The 20559-nt window shown below is 46.2% G+C and overlaps 1 protein-coding gene across 1 annotated transcript in view; it reads left to right on the top strand.

Moving 5' to 3' along the window:
- The first annotated feature begins 2811 nt into the window (after positions 1–2811).
- The window catches only part of CLTRN (collectrin, amino acid transport regulator), a 115495-nt gene continuing 97747 nt past the window's right edge, over positions 2812–20559 (top strand). Inside the window, exon 1 of the mRNA XM_077299414.1 lies at positions 2812–2899. Within this exon, the coding sequence (XP_077155529.1) occupies positions 2830–2899 (70 nt within the window). The 5' untranslated portion in view covers positions 2812–2829. The remainder of the gene's footprint in view (positions 2900–20559) is intronic.

The following is a 20559-nucleotide window of genomic DNA, read 5'->3' as shown; positions in this document are numbered from 1 at the left end:
GGTTGTGAAGGTCTTGAGACAGCTCACTGGTTTTATCCATAATGAGATGTTTCTTGTGTGGCACCTTTTGTAATGAGACACCTCTTTATAAGCCATCAGTTGAACCAGCTGTAATTTTTTACTAAGTGGCAGGATTGCTTTTTAGTTACTGATAGATTTCAGCTAGTGTTATGACTTTCCATGGCTTTTTGCACCTCTCTTCATGTGAGCAATATATTTTTCCCTGTGTTATTTTTCATTATTACACATAATTTAATTTATGGACACTATGGTTTGATTTCTTTGCCTGTGTGGAATGGATGGGTTGTTACCAATATCTGGTTAGAATTTCACGTCAATAGCACCTTTAGAAATCTATATAATTGTCTAAGGGTCACTTCGGTCTTTCTGTCTGTCTGTCACGGATATTCATTGGTCGCGGCCTCTGTCATGGAATCCAAGTCACTGATTGGTCGTGGCAAAACACGACAGTCAGTGCCCGCTCCGTACTCCCCTCCAGTCTGCCCTCACACAGGGTTAATGGCAGCGGTAACGGACCGCGTTATGCCGCGGTGTAATGCACTCTGTTACCGCTGCTATTAACCCTGTGTAACCAACTTTTTACTATTCATGCTGCCTATGCAGCATGAATAGTAAAACGATCTAATGTTAAAAATAATAATAAAAAAAAAATCTTTATATACTCACCGTCCGTCGGCCCCCGGATCGACAACAGGCCTTTCCCGCTTGCGACGCTCCGGTAACCGGTCCATGCTGCGATCTCGCGAGATGATGACGTAGCGGTCTCGCGGGACTGCTACGTCATCATCTCGCGAGACCCCAATGCACTCTTGAGACCGGAGCGCATGAGCAGCGTCGGTAACCGCTTCGCTTGGATCCGGGGGCTCCGGAAGGTGAGTATATAACTATTTTTTATTTTATTTCTTTTTTTAAACAGGGATATGATGCCCACATTGCTATATACTACATGGGCTGGGCAATATACTACATGGGCTGGGCAATATACTACATGGGCTGTGCTATATACTATGTGGCTGGGCAATATACAACATGGGCTGTGCTATATACTACGTGGCTGGGCAATATACTACGTGGCTGGGCAATATACTACATGGGCTGTGCTATATACTACGTGGCTGGGCAATATACAACATGGGCTGTGCTATATACTACGTGGCTGGGCAATATACTACATGGGCTGGGCAATATACAACATGGGCTGTGCTATATACTACCTGGCTGGGCAATATACTACGTGACTACAACGTGTGCTGCGCAATACACTACATCGACTGCGCAATATACAATGTGGGCTGCGCAATATACAACGTGGGCTGCGCAATATACAACGTGGGCTGCGCAATATACAACGTGGGCTGCGCAATATACTACGTGGGCTGCGCAATGTACAACGTGGGCTGCGCAATATACAACGTGGGCTGCGCAATGTACTACGTGGGCTGCGCAATGTACTACGTGGGCTGCGCAATGTACTTCGTGGGCTGCGCAATGTACTGCGTGGGCTGCGCAATGTACTGCGTGGGCTGCGCAATTCTACTGCGTGGGCTGTGCAATGTACTGCGTGGGCTGCGCAATGTACTACGTGGGCTGTGCAATGTACTACGTGGGCTGCGCAATGTACTACGTGGGCTGCGCAATGTACTGCGTTGGCTGCGCAATGTACTGCGTGGGCTGCGCAATGTACTGCGTGGGCTGCGCAATGTACTACGTGGGATGCGCAATGTACTGCGTGGGCTGCGCAATGTACTACGTGGGCTGCGCAATGTACTGTGTGGGCTGCGCAATGTACTGCGTGGGCTGCGCAATGTACTGCGTTGGCTGCGCAATGTACTGCGTGGGCTGCGCAATGTACTGCGTGGGCTGCGCAATGTACTGCATTGGCTGCGCAATGTACTGCGTGGGCTGCGCAATGTACTGCGTGGGCTGTGCTATACGCTACGCATACATATTCTAGAATACCCGATGCGTTAGAATCGGGCCACCATCTAGTATATTATAAACACCAAAAAGGAAAAGGATGATCAAAACTCCAGAATTGCATTTTTCAAGTCATCTAGGATCACCTCAAAAATATAGAATGAAAATATAGAATGAAAAACAATAAACAATCAAGCCATTTTCCACCTTATTCATATTTGAAATCTTGACCATACATATGTACAAGGCCACAGATGCCATGAATAATTCTTTATTATTTACAGTTGGGAGGAAACTATTTCTTTACATAGACATCTGCATTCTCATGATGAAACCTGGACCATGGTGGGATCGCAATATTCAGCAAGTCTCCTGACCTAACTGCCTAACATATGCGTATGAGTCAGTTCAGAAGACTGGTTATTACAATTCGATCATGGTTTATGTGTTACATGTACATGTAAAAAAGGAGATTTGTATCCACAATTGATTAAGATGAAACACCATCATCCTTTTTGGAAAAGAAGGTCTGCAACATCTGGGTTTAGTTACCTGACAAGTGAGTAAATATCTGTTTTAATGTCTGAACATGTGGTGCCCCCTCTTTGTCGTCCATTTACAGCGCTATCACTACTGATGGTGTAATATTTTTAATTTATTAATGATTGTTGGCTAATCTTGGTGTATCGAGCAATGGTAAGCAACGCAAATAATTTGTATAATTAGTGTCTAATTTCAAATGACAAATGGCAAGAAAAACCACGAGCTTTACAGATCATTTGGCTGCAGGAGAAGAGATTAATAATTAAGCCTTTTTTCCAGGCAAAGTTTTTAAGACAGATTTTCAGTGGCCAGCGAGTCTTTTTCCGGAGGGATTTACATTCTTCTAGGATGCTGGGAAAATCTCTAGTTCTGATTTTCCCTTTGTTCGGCATTGCAATTTCAGAACTTTGCAAACCAGGTAAATTATGTTATTATTTTATCTCATAGAAGGAGGCTTTATCTGCAGTCTTTTTTGGTTAATGTTTTATTTGATATTTATTGCATAGTCCTAGGGGACATGAAAGGGTTAGTTCTGATTTATATTAATATCTGCTTGTGTACATCTTTCACAAATATCTGTTTGTTCCAACTGAATTGCTTATATTGAGCCCATAATCTGAGCCTCGGGAGTTACAACTGTTTCTGAATAGAAGACTCCTGCTCTATTTTATACATAATCCATCTGTCCAAGATGAGGATTAGAGATTGCCCTGCTGATGCATATGCTTTGGAAATGGTAGGTGGTAGGAGACCATTGGAAAGAGTTCTTCACTCTGTTAGGAAATTGCTCAGTGTGAGCTGAACCAATTTGTGTTTTGTCTCTTGAGCCCTCAGTGTGATAAAGGTCCTATGAAAATTGGAACAAGTCGGAGGCTGTAACCGACGGTTAAGCTCATTGCTGCCTTCTGAATGCTGAGTTATTTGCCTACGTTACAGGAATATGTTGTAAAAGTGAATAATATGATCAGACTTGAAAAATAGGGCATATATGGGGTGCTAAGGAACCAACATTTACTAAAATGAAGAAATAGAAATTCTGATCTTTCAAAATTGAAGATAGGCTCAATGGAAAGTCTGTGGCTCAGATTCCATCTTGGAGGAGAGCAGTGCTCAGCTGAGTGTTTCTTCCCCTTCTTTGTAGAGATTGGTGTGGATTTCAGCACCTTCACTCATTGGATAAAAGTTTTCAAAAGGTTCAATTATACTTTCTCTGTTTTGAGACTATGGCTAATAACTAGTGTTGAGCATTCCGATACTGAAATATTCGTGGTATCGGAGTTCCGATAATGAGTTCCGATACTTTTAGAATATCGAATACCGGAATCGGAAGTTCCCATAATGCAATGAGCCAGTTTGATTTTATTCAGCCAATGAGGATCCTAAGAAGTGTGGGCACATCCTGTTATGCATGCTAGGCATGTTAACTAATGGCATGGCTGTGATTGGCTGCTGAAATGATGTCATGATGCACTATGAAAGCCGCCGCCGTCATTTTGGGTTCACTCTGCTGTGAATTCAGTTAGGGACAGGACGCTGCTGTTTTGAGTTACAGTTTGAGCTAGCGATTTGCTTTACTGTGCTTTACCCAGGCTACTTTATCAACCGCTGTAGCTTTCTTTTGCCTTACAGCACTGTTCACGGCTGTCTGTGAGGTCTCTGTGTGTGAGTGTAGCTGACGCTGTAGTGTGCTCTGCAGCCACCTCCAGTTGTAGTCCGCTCAGCGTGCGTCACTGCCTCATACATTGTCCTTTTTTGCATTAGTGCTGCTCATTTTTCCTGATTTCTCCTATTACTGTGGTTCCATCCGTATCCAGCTAGATTGCTTGCAAAAAACTATATAGGAGTAGATAGAGGAGCCTTTCTGCAGCCTCCTGCCCTGCAGCCCCAGCCAGATTAGTATTAGCCTATTTTTTGGAGCCTCATCTATTGCATTGTAGGTTACCTTCCTGCATTGTAATAGCTACAAAAAGTTTGTGATACTATCGGTTTTACATCTTTGGGCACATCCAGTGTCTTTGTGTGAAAAAAAAAAGTTAATAAAGTTCACCAAACACTCCACTTTACAGTTGTGTAGGCCACATTAGCTCGTATTAAAGTCTAGTCCACACTTTATAAATTTAGTGTTTCTTATACCTGTTAGCAGCTGTTCAGGAATAAGCACACTAAGCCCTTAGTACTTTTCTGCCTATCTTTATCAGTCTACCAAGATGAAGAAGGCTCCCTAAGGCACGTGGTCGTGGGCATGGAGTTTCTGCAGGGAGAGGACGTGGGGATTCTGTGCCTGCTGCGGGCACCAGTGACTCGGCATCCCCCAGTTTTACCAGGGAACAGTCCTTTATGCGCAGCTTTGTAGGAGCTCGCCGTACCCCACTGCTGCGGGAGGAACAAAGTGAAGCCGTTGTCGGATGGATGGCAGCTAACGCATCGACTTCAATTAGTTCCAGATCCTCTCAGGTCCAGAGCACTGAAGAGCAGCCATCTGTCTCTTCACCACCTGCCAAATTGCCCAGGCAGTCAGAGAGCCCTGGACAGGAGCCATCTCTACTTCTGTTCTCTGAATCTCTTGGCTTGGAAAGAGGGGGCCAGCCAAGCAGCATTCTAGAATTTGAAGAAGAGGTAGTATGCAGTGATGCGCAACAGCTTTGTCTCTCTGAATCTGAAGAGATGGGTGGGCTAGTGGGTCAGCACACCTCAGTATGCATCTGATGAGGAGACTCAGGTGCCACTTTCTGGTGAGTACTGTGCTGTCGAGACTACCCAGGAGAAGCAGTTGTTTGAAGAGGGTAGTGTAGATGATGAGGTCCTTGACCCATCATGGCGTGAGGTACAGGAAGATGGTGGGAGCTGATCTGAGGAAGAGATTCCCCGAACAGCCCAAAAAGGAGGAAGAGGGAGGGGGCTGACTTGGTTGCCTGTAGCCTCCACTTCGGCACCCATTAGGAGCATGCATCTTCCAAAACCCAAAACGGGCGCTCCCAAGACTTGCAGTGCGTGGTTCTTTTTTTACACAGTTGCAGATGACCTTTGCTTTGCAAATGCAAGCTATGTAATCAGAAAGTGAAAAGAGGGAAACGTGTCAGCAACCTCAATACGACAAATATGTGGAAACGTGCGGACCAAGCACGTGGTGGAGTTACAAAGACACACTGAAGACCTAGGCCAACCTACAGCGCCACCTACCACCTCTTCAGCTCGTGTTGTAGCCTCTTTCTCCAGCTCACACACAGCTGGTTCGGCTTCCTCACAGGATCGCCATGGAAGAACCTCTGGCACTGTTGTACAGAGACACAGTGTCATTCCACCCACAGCACCACGTTCCCTGTCATCCTCACACTCCCAGGCCAGTCTACAGCCATCGGTAGCACAGGCATGGGAGAAAAGGCACCCATACTCGGCAAACCACCCCCGAGCACAGGCTCTGAATGCTGGCATTGCAAAACTACTGTCCCTTGAAATGCTCTCATTCAGGCTGGTGGAGACTGACACCTTCCATAACTTGATGGCACTGGCAGTCCCACCATACAGCGTGCCCAGCTGCTTTTATTTCAGCAGGCAAGCCGTCCCTGCCCTGCAAAAGCATGTGGAGGGAAAAATTAAACATGCGCTACTAAACGCCGTCAGTAGCAAGGTCCACCTGACCACTGATGCGTGGACCAGTAACCATGGACAGGGACGATACCTTTCCCTCACTGCCCATTGGGTAAATGTTGTGGAGCCGGGTACAGATCTTGAGAGTGGCGCTGTACGTGTTCTGCCAACTCCAAGGATTGCAGGAATCCAGTCTCTACACATTGACTCCTCCTCATACTCCAGTTCCTCTGAATCAGCGCTGCAGGAGCCGTCACAGTCTACCTCCACATGGACCCATGAACGCTTACCTGTTACGACCGATATGAGCACAGCCGTGGCCAAACTTCAACAGGCCGTATTGAAATTAATTTCTTTGGGGAATCGAAGCCACACATCGCAGGAGCTCTGGAATGCCATCAAGCAGCAGAGCGACGTGTGGTTTGTGCCAGCGAATCTCCAGCCAGGCATGGTAGTGTGTGACAATGGCCGAAATCTGGTGGCAGCTCTGGGCCTAGGCAACCTCACTCACATCCCATGTCTGGCACATGTGCTCAACTTGGTCGTGCAGAGTTTTTTGAGGGACTATCCGGATCTTGATGCACTGCTGCACAAGGTCCGCATAGAGTGCGCTCACTTGTGCCATTCCAGCATGGCAAGATCGCGCATTGCAGCGCTGATTCTGGAACATCGCATCATATGTGACCTACCCACCAGGTGGAATTCAACATTACATATGTTGGAGAGGTTGTGTGAGCAGCAGCCAGCAGTAATGGAGTACCAGCTGCATCAGGCGCAAACAAGTCGCACTGCGCGCCGTTCACACTTCACCCCCACTGAGTGGGCCTCTATGAAGGACATCTGCCACGTTTTGCGTGCCTTCGATGATTCCACGCGGATGGGGAGTGCAGATGATGCACTAGTCAGCATGACTATCCCCCTTATCTGCCTGCTTGAAAAAACACTGCAAGCACTAAGGGAGGAGGTTTTGGAAGAGGTGGAGGATGAGGAGTCACAAATGCCATCTGCTTCTGGACAGTCTGCGCAACGTGGTTCCTCACAAAGGCCTAGGCAGGGGACACTTTGTGAGGAGGATGAGGAGGAGGAAGACATCTGTCCAAAGGAGAGATACACAATGCTCTAGTAGTATGTAGAGCAAGGGTGGGGTGATGCAGAGCAGGCAGAGATTACGCCTCAAGCAGGAGACAGCGTTTCTTGGCCAGTTGGCAGTCTGCAGCACATGGTTGATTTCATGCTGCAGTGCCTGAGAAACGACCGCCGCATCGCCCACATTCTCAACAAGGCTGATTATTGGGTGTACACCCGCCTAGATCCTCGCTACCGGGACAACTTCCAAAGCCTCATAACACCATTGAACCGGGAGTGTAAAATGCGGGAGTACCAAGACACACTGGTGCATTCCATCATATTCTCCATTCCACCCGAGAGCAGTGCTGCTAGTGCTTTACAAAGCAGCTCAGTGCATCGAGGCAGTGGAGGAAGCTCTGCACAAAGAGGGAGCAGAAGCAGCGCCTCAGCGCAAGGCAAGACCGGTATGGCCCAAATGTGGCAAAGTTTTGTGCCCCTGCCACAAATATCTACACCATCACAGACGGCTCGAGTCAGCAGGAGGCAACGTTTCCGTCAGATGGTGACAGACTACATGTCTTGCCCTCTCAGTGTTCTAAAACAGCTAACATAGAAAAAAACTCAGAAAAAACACATACCAAGTGATAAAGCCTTCCTAATACCCTGTCTGATGACAAATGCACACTTAGCAGGATGCAGCAGGCCTCCACTGATAAAGGCTAGGTGCGGCACGAGTGCAACCTACTTGATAAAAACAACCACCCCTATCCTCCAAACATTGCAGGGGTTGGCTGCCTAGTAGAAAAAATGCACATTGATATGACTCACATAGGACGCCAGTCACACTGATAGGTGTGGTGCACAGTGTCTGGTATGCAACCTATTAATGACGCCCCTTGTATTAACAGGCGGGCTGCCCAGCACTATAATATGCAGCACACGGTGACAGACGCCCCCCCAAAAAAAAACCTAACCAACATAAAAAGGCCTGGCCACATCCTGCAAAAAAGGATATGATATAGTGCAAAAAAATGTATGCATATGATAAACACATACACTATATGAGGTATTGGTTTATTATTTTGGCCAAAACAACGTAAGCCCGCAACCCAACGTCAAGGGTCCCCATAATAATGCGGGTCCTACCACTAATATCATAAAACAGCTAACATAGAAAAAAACTCAGAAAAAACACATACCAAGTGATAAAGCCTTCCTAATACCCTGTCTGATGACAAATGCACACTTAGCAGGATGCAGCAGGCCTCCACTGATAAAGGCTAGGTGCGGCACGAGTGCAACCTACTTGATAAAAACAACCACCCCTATCCTCCAAACATTGCAGGGGTTGGCTGCCTAGTAGAAAAAATGCACATTTGTCATCAGACAGGGTATTAGGAAGGCTTTATCACTTGGTATGTGTTTTTTCTGAGTTTTTTTGCACTATATCATATCCTTTTTTGCAGGATGTGGCCAGGCCTTTTTATGTTGGTTAGGTTTTTTTTTTTTGGGGGGGCGTCTGTCACCGTGTGCTGCATATTATAGTGCTGGGCAGCCCGCCTGTTAATACAAGGGGCGTCATTAATAGGTTGCATACCAGACACTGTGCACCACACCTATCAGTGTGACTGGCGTCCTATGTGAGTCATATCAATGTGCATTTTTTCTACTAGGCAGCCAACCCCTGCAATGTTTGGAGGATAGGGGTGGTTGTTTTTATCAAGTAGGTTGCACTCGTGCCGCACCTAGCCTTTATCAGTGGAGGCCTGCTGCATCCTGCTAAGTGTGCATTTGTCATCAGACAGGGTATTAGGAAGGCTTTATCACTTGGTATGTGTTGTTTCCTCTCAGTGTTCTCCCAGATGGCTCTTCCCCCTTCAAGTTTTGGGTCTCTAAGCTGGATACATGGCCAGAGCTTAGCCAGTATGCATTGAAGGTGTTGGCTTCCCTGCTGCTAGTGTATTATCGGAACGCGTCTTTAGTGCCGCAGGTGGTCTACTAACAGACCGTCGCATGCGACTATCCTCCGATAACGTTGACCGGCTTACTTTTCTGAAAATGAACAAGGCCTGGATCTCGCAGGAATTTACCAGTCCTCTTCCAGATTAAATAATTGGTTGGCAACAGTATACAGGTCTCCTGCTGTGTTCATGTTTCTACCACCTGAGCTGTAATCCCTGGGCTCCAACACCGCCAGTTGCTGCTCAGAAGTGCCGTCTGCACAGTCAACACATGCTCCAGTGTTATTGGGGTTCAGTAACGTCAGCTGATCCCCTGCTGTGTGTCCAGCAATCTCTCCTGCTCTGTCCAAATTCACACTACTACAGATTTTAAACTTGCTCCAATTAGGCCTCTGGCTACACTCTGTTTCTAGTACTTACCCTGGGCTCCAACACCGCCAGTTGCTGCTCAAAAGTGTCTTTGGCACTCCCTCCTGCCCAGCCTGGTTCCAGCATGCCAGCTGTTTCCGGGTAGTGTCAACGTCACTCTGCCTCCAATACGTTGTCCTGTCGGGTTGCAGACGGGGTAGCCGACTCTATGGTGCCTGCAGTTTAGGTGCTTCCTATGTGGGCTGCGGGATCTGGCAATGAAGGCTGGTTCCATAGTGCCAATAGGACAAGCACCCCCTGTAGGACTGTGGGTTTCGGTAACTCCGGCCGGCTCGCGGCCTTGCAACTTTTTTTTCATGTGTACCTTCTGCTGCCTATCTGAGTTCCAGTACCATTAGCTGGTTCTTTGGAAGTCAATCTTGAATATGTCCCCCTGAGTTCCAGTAACATCAGCTGGTTCCAGGCAGAGCCTTTGGCTTAGGTGCCTCCCTCTCGGTATCCGAGTTCCACCAACGTCTGTTGGTCCTTGGTAGTGCTTTCTGGCACAGGTACCTCTTGCTTAGTAACCGGGTTCCAGTACCATCAGCTGGTCCTCGGTAGTTCCATTGGCTCTTGTACCTTCTGCTACCCATCCGGGTTCCAGTACAGTCAGCTGGTTCTCGGCAGTTCCTCAGCCTTCCTGTACCTTCTGCTACATTTCCAAGTTCAAGGTTTTTGAAATGGTTTTTGGTTTTCACTCTGTATCTCCCTGACGACGACCCTGAAGACAACCTCCCTGAAGACCTCCCCGAAGAAGACAACGTCCCCGAAGACGACAACCCTGTAGATGACCCTGAAGACCACCCCGAAGAAGACGACGACCCTGAAGACCACCCCAAAGAAGACCAAGAAGATGACCCTGAAGAAGATGACAAAGAACAAGAAGACAACCACCAAGATACACAAGAACAAGAGACAGAAGACCAAGAAGCAGAAGAACAAAAAAACAAAAGAACATTAAGCATAAGACTAAAAATCAGAGCAAAAGATATTATCTAAATTATAAGCAGAAGAAGACTAAGCAGTGTACGGGGGTGAGTCCGTTCCTCCTCATGGTGCCCCTGGAAAATACGTACTGCTGCAGGCCAAACTGAACGCGACAAATCCTGTTGTAAATCTTTTGTGACAGGCAGAACGGAAGGTGTAATCTTCAAACTTTTATAGATAACAACTACAGGAATGCCTGTCACAACTACAGGAATGCCTGTCACAAATAAGAATATGAAGAAGAAGTAGAATATGAAGAATAATAGTTGAATAAGAAGAATATGAAGAATGTACAAAAAAAGAATAGGAAGAAGGTGAAGAAGAAGATGAATAAGGTGAAGAAGAAGTTGATGAAAAAGATGCTGCTGCTGAGGATGATGAAGGAGAAAGTGTGGGAGAAGTAAAAAAGAAGGTGAAGAGCATGGAAGTAGTGAAACATAAATATCTGACAAAATATAAAAAAGCTTAACATAGTCAATATCTTTGTAACTCCGAACGTCTTAAAAAAAATTCCTGCTATTCCATTTGATTTTGCTAAACCTCTATGCCTTTAATGTCTCCTCCACCTTCCCCAATACATTCTACATTATTCTTTGTGTAAATCAGGTTTATTAAATGAAGTTGCATATAAAGATACATTTCAAATTAGAATAATAACAAACAGGTACAAATCAAAGTAACGTTTGGCACTTCCAAGCACCGTAATTCAGGGAAAAATATAATAAAGTTTTCAATATAAGCCTGTGTAGTGGCTTCTTTGTCTCCTTTAGTATAAAGAAGCTATTCTAATAACTTTTCAAAAGAGAATCGGAGATCAGTAAGTAAGTTCTAGAACACGAACTCATGAACGTTCTACCCGTTAACTATGAAATGATCTATTACTATTGGCAATAGGATTCATGGTTATTAACCCCTTTACCCCCAAGGGTGGTTTGCACGTTAAAGGGCCACTGTCACCCCCTCCAGCCGTTATAAACTAAAAGAGCCACCTTGTGCAGCAGTAATGCTGCAGTCTAACAAGGTGGCTCTTTTAGTTTTTGATTCAGTTATTCCCTCAATAAAGCGTTTTAAAATTTGTACAAAATAACCTGTCCTTAGACCTGGAGGCGGTCCGAAGCTTCCTCGGTGAGTCTCCCAACAGCCGTCACTCTTCTCTTCTGGGGATGTGGTCGCCGCCCCCTTCGCGCTGTTTCTTCTTAAATCCGGCGCCTGCGCTGTGCGTGCCTGCCTGTGACAGGCGCAGTCTTCATTGTCCGTCATAGGTCAGATGCAGGGTGCCTGACTGCGCCTGTGCGGGCAGTGCGGCCACCCTGTTGCTGAATCCCCGCCCTGCACTGTGTTATTCATTATGCACAGTGCGGGGCTGGGGTTCCTGGGCATGCGCACTGCGCTGTTCAGACGCTCCCCCAGCTCAGACGCTCCCCCAGCTCCCCCGCCTTCCAGCGTTGTTATTTGCGGCTGCTTCATTCCAAACGCTGGCAAGGAAACCTGTATATTACGGCAACGCTGGAAGGCAGGGGACCGGGGGAGCGTCTGAACAGCGCAGTGCGCATGCCCAGGAACCCCAGCCCTGCACTGTGCATAATGAATAACACAGTGCGGGGCGGGGATTCAGCAACAGGGTGGCCGCACTGCCCGCACAGGCGCAGTCAGGCACCCTGCATCTGACCTATGACGGACAATGAAGACTGCGCCTGTCACAGGCAGGCACGCACAGCGCAGGCGCCGGATTTAAGAAGAAACAGCGCGAAGGGGGCGGCGACCACATCCCCAGAAGAGAAGAGTGACGGCCGTTGGGAGATTCACCGAGGAAGCTTCGGACCGCCTCCAGGTCTAAGGACAGGTTATTTTGTACAAATTTTAAAACGCTTTATTGAGGAAATAACTGAATCAAAAACTAAAAGAGCCACCTTGTTAGACTGCAGCATTACTGCTGCACAAGGTGGCTCTTTTAGTTTATAACGGCTGGAGGGGGGTGACAGTGGCCCTTTAATGACCAGGCCAATTTTTACAATTCTGACCACTGTCCCTTTATGAGGTTATAACTCTGGAACGATTCAACGGATCCCGGTGATTCTGACATTGTTTTCTCGTGACATATTGTAATTCATGATAGTGGTAAAATTTCTTTGATATTACCTGCGTTTATTTGTGAAAAAAACGGAAATTTGGCGAAAATTTTGAAAATTTCGCAATTTTCCAACTTTGAATTTTTATGCAATTAAATCACAGAGATATGTCACACAAAATACTTAATAAGTAACATTTCCCACATGTCTACTTTACATCAGCACAATTTTGGAACCAACATTTTTTTTGTTAGGGAGTTATAAGGGTTACAATTTGACCAGCAATTTCTCATTTTTACAACACCATTTTTTTTTAGGGACCACATCTCATTTGACGTAATTTTGAGGGGTCTAGATGATAGAAAATAACCAAGTGTGACACCATTCTAAAAACTGCACCCCTCAAGGTGCTCAAAACCACATTCAAGAAGTTTATTAACCCTTAAGGTGTTTCACAGGAATTTTTGGAATGTTTAAATAAAAATGAACATTTAACTTTTTTTCACAAAAAATTTACTTCAGCTCCAATTTGTTTTATTTTACCAAGGGTAACAGGAGAAAATGGACCCCAAAAGTTGTTGTACAATTTGTCCTGAGTACGCTGATATCCCATATGTGGGGGTAAACCACTGTTTGGGCGCATGGCAGAGCTCGGAAGGGAAGGAGCGCCATTTGACTTTTCAATGCAAAATTGACAGGAATTGAGATGGCACGCCATGTTGCGTTTGGAGAGCCACTGATGTGCCTAAACATTGAAACCCCCCACAAGTGACACCATTTTGGAAAGTACCGTATATACTCGAGTATAAGCCGACCCGAGTATAAGCCGACCCCCCTAATTTTGCCACAAAAAACTGGGAAAACTTATTGACTCGAGTATAAGCCTAGGGTGGGAAATGCAGCAGCTACCGGTAAATGTCCAAAATAAAAATAGATACCAATAAAAGTAAAATTAATTGAGACATCAGTAGTTTAAGTGTTTTTGAATATCCATATTGAATCAGGAGCCCCATATAATGCTCCATACAGTTCATAATGGGCCCCATAAGATGCTCGATATTAAAATATACCCCATATAATGCTGCACAAAGGTTAATAATGGCCCCATAAGATGCTCCATAGAAACATTTGCCCCATACAATGCTGCATAAAGGTTGATGGCCCCATAAGATGCTCCACACATTATGGACCCATGAGATGCTCCATACATTGTGGCCCCATGAGATGCTCCACACATTAGGGGCCCCATGAGATACTCCACACATTATGCCCCATAAGATGCTCCTCATATATGCCCCATAAGATGCTCCTCATATATGCCCCATAAGATGCTCCTCATATATGCCCCATAAGATGCTCCTCATATATGCCCCATAAGATGCTCCTCATGCCCCATAAGATGCTCCTCATATATGCCCCATAAGATGCTCCTCATATATGCCCCATAAGATGCTCCACACATTTGCCCCATTTGCTGGTGCTGCGATAAAAAAAAAAATGACATACTCACCTCTCTTCGCTCAGGCCCCCGGCACTTGCGATAGTCACCTTCCACGTTCCATCACTGCGCACTGCTCTGTCTTCCATCCTCTGCACTGACTGTTCAGGCAGAGGGCGGCGCACACACTAATTGCGTCATCGCGCCCTCTGACCTGAACAGTCACAGCCAGAGGATGGAAGACAGAGCAGCGTGCAGCGGTGGAACGGGGGACAGGTGACTATCGCGCACTGCTCACCTCCCCTGATATACTCACCTGCTCCCGGCGCAGTCCCTGGCATTGTCTCACTGTCAGATGGTCTCCCAGAGCCGGCAGCGTCTTCCTATGTTCAGCGGTCACGTATCGCTCATTACAGTAATGAATATGCATGCCTATTCATTACTGTAATGAGCGGTGCCACGTGACCGCTGAACACAGCAAGAGGTGCCCGGAGACCATTGGACATGCAGGGACTGCGCCAGGAGCAGGTGAGTATGTGACAGCCGCCGCTCCCCCTCACCCGCCGACCCCACCGCCGACACTGACTCGAGTATAAGCCGAGAGGGTCACTTTCAGCCCAAAAAAGTGGGCTGAAAATCTCGGCTTATACTCAAGTATATACGGTACACCCCCTAAGGAACTTATCTAGATGTGTGGTGAGCAGTTTGACCCATTAAGTGATTCACTGAAGTTTATAATGCAGAGCCGTAAAAATAAAAAATCATATTTTTTCACAAAAATGATCTTTTCGCCCCCAATTTTTTATTTTCCCAAGGGTAAGAGAAGTAATTGGACCTCAAAAGTTGTTGTAAAATTTGTCCTGAGTACGCTGATACCCCATATGTGGGGGTAAACCACTGTTTGGGCGCATGGGAGAACTCGGAAGGGAAGGAGCGCCATTTGACTTTTCAATGCAAAATTGACAGGAATTGAGATGGGACGCCATGTTGCGTTTGGAGAGCCCCTGATGTGCTTAAACATTGAAACCCCCCACAAGTGACACCATTCTGGAACGTAGACCCCCTAAGGAACTCATCTAGATGTGTTGTGAGAGCTTTGAACCCCCAAGTGTTTCACTACAGTTTATAATGCTGAGCCGTAAAAATAAAAAATCATATTTTTTCATAAAAATGATCTTTTCGCCCCCAATTTTTTATTTTCGCAAGGGTAAGAGAAGAAATTGGACCTCAAAAGTTGTTGTCCAATTTGTCCTGAGTACGCTGATAGCCCATATGTGGGGGGAACCACCGTTTGAGTGCATGGCAGAGCTCGGAAGGGAAGGAGCGTCATTTGGAATGCAGACTTAGATGGATTGGTCTGCAGGCGTCACATTGCGTTTGCAGAGCCCCTAATGTACCTAAACAGTATAAACCCCCACAAGTGACCCCATATTGGAAACTAGACCCCCAAGGAACTTATCTAGATGTGTTGTGAGAACTTTGAACCCCCAAGTGTTTCACTACAGTTTATAATGCAGAGCAGTGAAAATAAAAAAACTTTTTTTTCCACAATTATTTTTTAGCCCCCAGTTTTGTATTTTTTCAAGGGTAACAGTTGAAATTAGACCCCAAAAGTTGTTGTCCAGTTTGTCCAGAGTACGCTGATACCTCATATGTGGGGGGAACCACCGTTTGAGCGCATGGCAGAGCTCGGAAGGGAAGGAGCGTCATTTGGAATGCAGACTTAGATGAATTGGTCTGCAGGCGTCACATTGCATTTGAAGAGCCCCTAATGTACCGAAACAGTAGAAACCCCTCACAAGTGACCCCATATTGGAAACTAGACCCCCCCCAAGGAACTTATCTAGATGTGTTGTGAGAACTTTGAACCCCCAAGTGTTTCACTACAGTTTATAGCGCAGAGCCGTGAAAATAAAAAAACTTTTTTTTTACACAAAAATTATTTTTTAGTCCCCAGTTTTGTATTTTCCCAAGGGTAACAGGAGAAATTGGACCCCCAGAAGTTGTTGTCCAATGTGTCCTGAGTATGCTGATATCCCATATGTTGGGGTAAACCCCTGTTTGGGCGCACGGGAGAGCTCGGAAGGGAAGGAGCACTGTTTTACTTTTTCAACGCAGAATTGGCTGGAATTGAGATCGACGCCATGTCGCGTTTGGAGAGCCCCTGATGTGCCTAAACAGTGGAAACCCCCCAATTATAACTGAAACCCTAATCCAAACACATCCCTAACTCTAATCCCAACGGTAACCCTAACCACACCCCTAACCCTGATACACCCTAACCCTAATCCCAACCATATTCCCAACCGTAAATGTTATCCTAACCCTAACTTTAGCCCCAACCCTAACCCTAACTTTAGCCCCATCCCTAACTGTAGCCTTAACCCTAGCCCCAACCCTAACCCTTGCCGTAACCCTAACCCTTGCCCTAGCCCTAACCCTAGCCCTAATGGGAAAATGGAAATAAATACATTTTTTTAATTTTTCGCTAACTAAGGGGGTGATGAAGGGGGGGTTTGATTTACTTTTATAGCGGGTTTTTTAGCGGATTTTTATGATTGGCAGCCGTCACACACTGAAAGACGCTTTTTATTGCAAAAAATATTTTTTACCATATTTTGAGAGCTATAATTTTTCCATATTTTGGTCCACAGAGTCATGTGAGGTCTTGTTTTTTGCGGGACGAGTTGACGTTTTTATTGGTAACATTTTCAGGCACGTGACATTTTTTGATCACTTTTTATTCTGATTTTTGTGAATGACCAAAAACCAGCTATTCATGAATTTCTTTTGGAGTGGAGGCATTTATACCGTTCCGCATTTGGTAAAATGGATAAAGCAGTTTTATTCTTCGGGTCAGTACGATTACAGCGATACCTCATTTATATAAAAAAATTTTATGTTTTGGCGCTTTTATACGATAAAAACTATTTTATAGAAAAAATAATTATTTTTGCATCGCTTTATTCTGAGGACTATAACTTTTTTATTTTTTCTTTGATGACACTGTATGGTGGCTCGTTTTTTGCGGGACAAGATGATGTTTTCAGCGGTACCATGTTTATTTATATCTGTCTTTTTGATCGCGTGTTATTCCACTTTTTGTTTGGCGGTATGATAATGAAGCGTTGTTTTTTGCCTCGTTTTTTTTTACGGTGTTCACTGAAGGGGTTAACTAGTGGGACAGTTTTACAGGTCGGGTTGTTACGGACGCGGCGATACTAAATATGTGTACTTTTATTGTTTTGTTTTTAATTTAGATAAAGAAATGTATTTATAGGAACAATATTTTTTTTTTGGGGGGGGGGGATTTTTTTTAATTTTTTTTTACACATGTGAATATTTATTTTTACACTATAACATTGCCCCAGGGGGGGCATCATGTTATAGTGTAAGATCGCTGATCTGACACTTTGCTGTGTACTGTGTCAGATCGGTGATCTGACGTGCACAGCTCCTGGAGGCTTCCCGGCGCCTGCTCTGAGCAGGCGCAGTGAAGCCACCTCCCTGCAGGACCCGGATGCCGCGGCCATTTTGGATCCAGGCCTTCTGCAGCGAGGAGGAGGTAGGAGACCCTCGGAGCAACGCGATCACATCACGTTACTCTGGGGGTCTCAGGGAAGCACGCCGGGAGCCCCCTCCCTGCGCGATGCTTCCCTATACTGCCAGAACACTACGATCGTGTTTGATCGTAGTGTGCCGGGGGTTAATGTGCCGGGGGCGGTTCGTGACCGCTCCTGGCACATAGTGCCGGATGTCAGCTGCGATAGTCAGCTGACACTCGGCCGCGCTCCCCCCGTGAGCGCGGCCGATCACATATGACGTACTATCCCGTCGGTGGTCATACGGGCCCACCCCATGTCGACGGGATAGTACGTCTAATGTCAGAAAGGGGTTAAGAGTCCGATTCTCCGAGTCCCGTTCTGTGAACTAGAGTTGAATATAATGCTGAAGTAAGGGTATCCAAATTGTTTCATTATACAAAACCTTAATGTAGTTTAAACCAACTTTATGATTAGTAGAAGAGAAATAGAAAGTGAACAGAAAGAGAAGAGAAAGAGAAGAAGAGATAGGATGGGGAAGGAGGGTATGGTTTCCGATATCTCGTCTGTTATGGTTCTCAATGGCAAGAGAACATAGCCCAGCAAACATAAGAACTAGCTCTTGGAAGGATGGAAACTAAACTGACCATGAACTAAACCTGCCGCACAACTAACAGTAGCCGGGTAGCGTAGCCTGCGTTTTATCCCTAGACGCCCAGCGCCGGCCGGAGGACTAACTAATCCTGGCAGAGGAAAATATAGTCCTGGCTCACCTCTAGAGAAATTTCCCCGAAAGACAGACAGAGGCCCCCACAAATATTGGCGGTGATTTTAGATGAAATGACAAACGTAGTATGAAAATAGGTTTAGCAAAATTGAGGTCCGCTTACTAGATAGCAGGAAGACAGAAAGGACACTTTCATGGTCAGCTGAAAACCCTATCAAAACACCATCCTGAAATTACTTTAAGACTCTAGTATTAACTCATAACATCAGAGTGGCAATTTCAGATCACAAGAGCTTTCCAGACACAGAAACGAAACTACAGCTGTGAACTGGAACAAAATGCAAAAACAAACAAGGACTAAAGTCCAACTTAGCTGGGAGTTGTCTAGCAGCAGGAACATGCACAGAAAGGCTTCTGATTACAATGTTGACCGGCATGGAAGTGACAGAGGAGCAAGGTTAAATAGCGACTCCCACATCCTGATGGAAACAGGTGAACAGAGAGGATGATGCACACCAGTTCAATTCCACCAGTGGCCACAGGGGGAGCCCAAAATCCAATTTCACAACAGTACCCCCCCCCCTCAAGGAGGGGGCACCGAACCCTCACCAGAACCACCAGGGCGATCAGGATGAGCCCTATGAAAGGCACGGACCAGATCGGAGGCATGAACATCAGAGGCAGTCACCCAAGAATTATCCTCCTGACCGTATCCCTTCCATTTGACCAGATACTGGAGTTTCCGTCTGGAAACACGGGAGTCCAAGATTTTTTCCACAACGTACTCCAACTCGCCCTCAACCAACACCGGAGCAGGAGGCTCAACGGAAGGCACAACCGGTACCTCATACCTGCGCAATAATGACCGATGAAAAACATTATGAATAGAAAAAGATGCAGGGAGGTCCAAACGGAAGGACACAGGGTTAAGAATCTCCAATATCTTGTACGGGCCGATGAACCGAGGCTTAAACTTGGGAGAAGAAACCCTCATAGGGACAAAACGAGAAGACAACCACACCAAGTCCCCAACACAAAGCCGAGGACCAACCCGACGCCGGCGGTTGGCAAAAAGCTGAGTCTTCTCCTGGGACAACTTCAAATTGTCCACTACCTGCCCCCAAATCTGATGCAACCTCTCCACCACAGCATCCACTCCAGGACAATCCGAAGATTCCACCTGACCAGAAGAAAATCGAGGATGAAACCCCGAATTACAGAAAAAGGGAGACACCAAGGTGGCAGAGCTGGCCCGATTATTGAGGGCAAACTCCGCTAAAGGCAAAAAAGCAACCCAATCATCCTGATCTGCAGACACAAAACACCTCAAATATGTCTCCAAGGTCTGATTCGTCCGCTCGGTCTGGCCATTAGTCTGAGGATGGAAAGCAGACGAGAAAGACAAATCTATGCCCATCCTAGCACAGAATGCTCGCCAAAATCTAGACACGAATTGGGTACCTCTGTCAGAAACGATATTCTCCGGAATACCATGCAAACGGACCACATTTTGAAAAAACAGAGGAACCAACTCGGAAGAAGAAGGCAACTTAGGCAGGGGAACCAAATGGACCATCTTAGAGAAACGATCACACACCACCCAGATGACAGACATCTTCTGAGAAACAGGAAGATCCGAAATAAAATCCATCGAGATGTGCGTCCAGGGCCTCTTCGGGATAGGCAAGGGCAACAACAATCCACTAGCCCGAGAACAACAAGGATTGGCCCGAGCGCAAACGTCACAAGACTGCACGAAGCCTCGCACATCTCGAGACAGGGAAGGCCACCAGAAGGACCTTGCCACCAAATCCCTGGTACCAAAGATTCCAGGATGACCTGCCAACGCAGAAGAATGAACCTCAGAAATGACTTTACTGGTCCAATCATCAGGAACAAACAGTCTACCAGGTGGGCAACGATCAGGTCTATCCGCCTGAAACTCCTGCAAGGCCCGCCGCAGGTCTGGAGAAACGGCAGACAATATCACTCCATCCTTAAGGATACCTGTAGGTTCGGAATTACCAGGGGAGTCAGGCTCAAAACTCCTAGAAAGGGCATCCGCCTTAACATTCTTAGAACCCGGCAGGTAGGACACCACAAAATTAAACCGAGAGAAAAACAACGACCAGCGCGCCTGTCTAGGATTCAGGCGTCTGGCGGACTCAAGATAAATTAGATTTTTGTGGTCAGTCAATACCACCACCTGATGTCTAGCCCCCTCAAGCCAATGACGCCACTCCTCAAAAGCCCACTTCATGGCCAAAAGCTCCCGATTCCCAACATCATA

The sequence above is a fragment of the Ranitomeya variabilis genome, chromosome 3 (genome assembly GCF_051348905.1).
Source record: "Ranitomeya variabilis isolate aRanVar5 chromosome 3, aRanVar5.hap1, whole genome shotgun sequence".
Taxonomy (NCBI): domain Eukaryota; kingdom Metazoa; phylum Chordata; class Amphibia; order Anura; family Dendrobatidae; genus Ranitomeya; species Ranitomeya variabilis.
This window is presented reverse-complemented; position numbering and strand designations above follow the sequence as displayed.